Raw genomic sequence first — 3,099 nt, forward strand, 5'->3', positions numbered from 1 at the left:
GAGTTTCACAAAGCTGGGAGACACCCCCATCCTCACCCAACCTCCCCCACCCCACCCCACCCCACACAACACACAACCTCCCTCATCCATCTCCCTCTCTCTACCTCATTCCTCTGTGGATATGACTTCATGCTATAAATTCCAGCTCAGAGCATTTGCCATAGCAATGAAGCGTTCATCCGGGTTTCTGCAAGGAATCTCCCTGTTTCTATCCTATATTTTTTAGTGATGACTCATCTAAATGTCACCATTGTTAGTTTTTCTGACCCAGTCACAATTTAAAATGAGCCTCTCTCACCACAGCATCTCCCTTCGGTAAAGAGAGGTGGGTTTTGTATTTGTGTATGTTTGTGAAGAGGATTTCCAGTCACTCATAGCCTCCCATAAATTTCTGACATATTCTCAGAACTCACAGGTTACTTTTCAAAAGCCTGAGGGTTTTAGATTCAAATGGAAGGATCAAGTGAGCTCTTGGAAATAGCTTAGGTTAGGACAGAAGTTCAAAAGACACGGAGTGGGGCCTGGAGCTATAGTTCAGCAGGTAGGGTATTTGCCTTGTACATGGGGATCAATTCCCAGCATCCCATAGGGTTCCCCATGCACCACCAGGAGTGATTCCTGAGTGCAGAGCCAGGAGTAACCCCTGAGCATTGAAGGATGTGACCCAAAAAAAGAAAAACTTTAAATTTAAATTAAACTCCTATTTAAAGAGAGAGACAGAAAGAGACAGAGTGATTACACTGATTGGCAGGATAAAAAGAGACACTATAGAAAACTAATGCCCAGGGTTTGGAGCAATAGTACAGGGGGTAGTGCGTTTGCCTTGCACAAGGCCCACCCAGGTTTGATTCCCAGCATCCCGTATGATCCCCTGAGCGCTGCCAGGAGTGATTCTTGAGTGCAGAGCCAGGAGTAAGCCCTGAGCATCGCTGGGTGTGACCCAAAAAAAAAAAGAAAAAAGAAAAAGAAAGAAAACTAATGCCCAATGCAAAAAAACAAAGAGCAGGAGAACTTGGTCCTTTCTAGAAAGCCACAAGTGGGAAGGGACCACTCAGATAATAATGGGGGAAGTGGCCAATTTGGATGAGAACTGGGTGAAATGAGGTAAATTGATATGCATGATATATTTTCTGGGACACTGTTGTGAACTGTCTTTGCAGCACAGTATTGCAAAATAGTATTGCCTTAAAGGAAAAAATAAAATAAGGTGGAGAGAACAATGGTGAAGGGATTGGTGTTGGAACCTTGTAGCCTGAAACTCAATCACGAATAACTTAGTAACTTGGTCATTCACAGTGATTCGAACACTTTTTTTTAAATAAATTCAAACATATAACCATTACCTTGTAACCCTTCCCCCAAAGAAAAAATTGCCATTCCTAATACATTGAAATTATTTTCTTGATTTCTAAGATCAATAAAAATCATTCACACAAGCCCAATAATGTCTTTAATAAAAACGGTATTGTGATATATATTTAGGAAAGGTGTAAAACTGTTGTTTGAAAATAATTCCTCTTGTAGGGGCCGGAGCAGTAGCACAGCAGATAGAGCATTTGTCTTGCATGTGTCCAACCTGGATTCAATCCCCTGCATCCCATATGGTCCCTCAAGCACCACCAGGAGTAACTCCTGAGTGTAGAGTCAGGAGTAACTCCTGAGCATTGCTGGGTGTGACCCAAAAGAAAAAAGAAGGAAAAATGCTCTTGTAATGCATCATCAGCTCAATGAGAAAAATAAATAGAAAGCAAACCTGTTTGTCTGGAAAATAATCATCTTGTTTTGCTCAGTTCTATAGTTCCCTCCACCACATGGACCCACGAAACCTGACAGGAACCATACAATTTCTTCTTCTGCGATTTTCAGAGGAAGCAGCCTTGGAGCCCTTTCTATTCGGGCTCTTCCTGTCCATGTACCTGATCACCGTGCTGGGGAACCTGCTCCTCATCCTGGCCGTCAGCTCAGACCCCCACCTCCACACACCCATGTACTTCTTCCTGTCCAACCTGTCCTTCGTGGACATCTGCTTCACCTCTAACACCATCCCCAAGATGCTGGTGAACATCCAGACTCACAGCAAGGCCATCAGCTATGACGGGTGCCTCACCCAGATGTATTTTTCCATCTTACTTGCTGGGCTGGACAACTATCTCCTGATGGTGATGGCCTATGACCGCTATGTGGCCATCTGCCACCCCCTGCACTATATGGTCATCATGAACCCCCGGCTATGTGTGCTATTGGTGCTGGCGTGCTGGGGGGTCAGTGCCCTGCATTCCTTAATGCATAGTCTCATGGTGTTGCGTCTGTCCTTCTGTGCTGATGTGGAAATCCCTCATTTTCTCTGTGAACTCAATGAGGTGGTCCACCTGGCTTGCTCCGACACCTTCCTTAATGATGTGGTAATCTACTCTTCAGCCGGAGTTCTGGGAGGGGGAGGCCTTACTGGGATCCTTTACTCCTACTCTAAGATTGTCTCCTCCATACGCAGAATCTCCTCAGCTCAGGGCAAATATAAAGCGTTTTCCACTTGTGTGTCTCACCTCTCCGTGGTCGGCTTGTTCTACAGTACTGGACTCTGTGTGTACCTGAGCTCTGCTAGCACCCAGAAATCACAATCCATGGCCGTGTCCTCGGTGATGTACTCGGTGGTCGCCCCCATGCTGAATCCCTTCATCTACAGCCTCAGGAACAAAGACATCAAGGGCGCTCTGAGAAGCCTCACTGGAAAAAATACAATGAAAGCAAAATCATCTGAGGTCTGAGGAACTTCCAACTAGATCAGGATCTTAATCTCAAGATACAGTCACTGTGATATTTTTTATTAGAATGTGGAAGGGAATGGTACCTTTACTTCTTTCTGTTGTGTCTGGTTTTTTTAATTATTTTACCTAATATGTTGACGGGCTGGAGCAATAGCACAGAGGGTAGGGCGTTTGCCTTGCACAAGGCCAACCAGGGTTTGATTCCTCCACCCCACTTGGAGAGCCTGGCAAAATACCAAGAGTATCTCACCCACATGGCAGAGCTTCGCAAGCTACCCACAGCGTATTTCATATGCCAAAAACAGTAACTACAAGTCTCATAATGGAGACATTA

The 3,099-nt window shown here is 45.0% G+C and overlaps 1 protein-coding gene across 1 annotated transcript; it reads left to right on the forward strand.

Annotated features, from left to right (window-relative positions):
• Positions 1-1,979: 1,979 nt before the first annotated feature.
• LOC101537132 (olfactory receptor 7A10-like) lies at positions 1,980-2,765 on the forward strand (the record flags this gene model as incomplete). The annotated part of the gene is made up of 1 exon (XM_004614999.3): positions 1,980-2,765. A coding segment is annotated over one exon (786 nt), but the record flags the coding sequence as incomplete, so codon positions are not given.
• Positions 2,766-3,099: the final 334 nt, after the last annotated feature.

This window comes from Sorex araneus, chromosome 2 (genome assembly GCF_027595985.1).
Source record: "Sorex araneus isolate mSorAra2 chromosome 2, mSorAra2.pri, whole genome shotgun sequence".
In the NCBI taxonomy this organism is placed as follows: domain Eukaryota; kingdom Metazoa; phylum Chordata; class Mammalia; order Eulipotyphla; family Soricidae; genus Sorex; species Sorex araneus.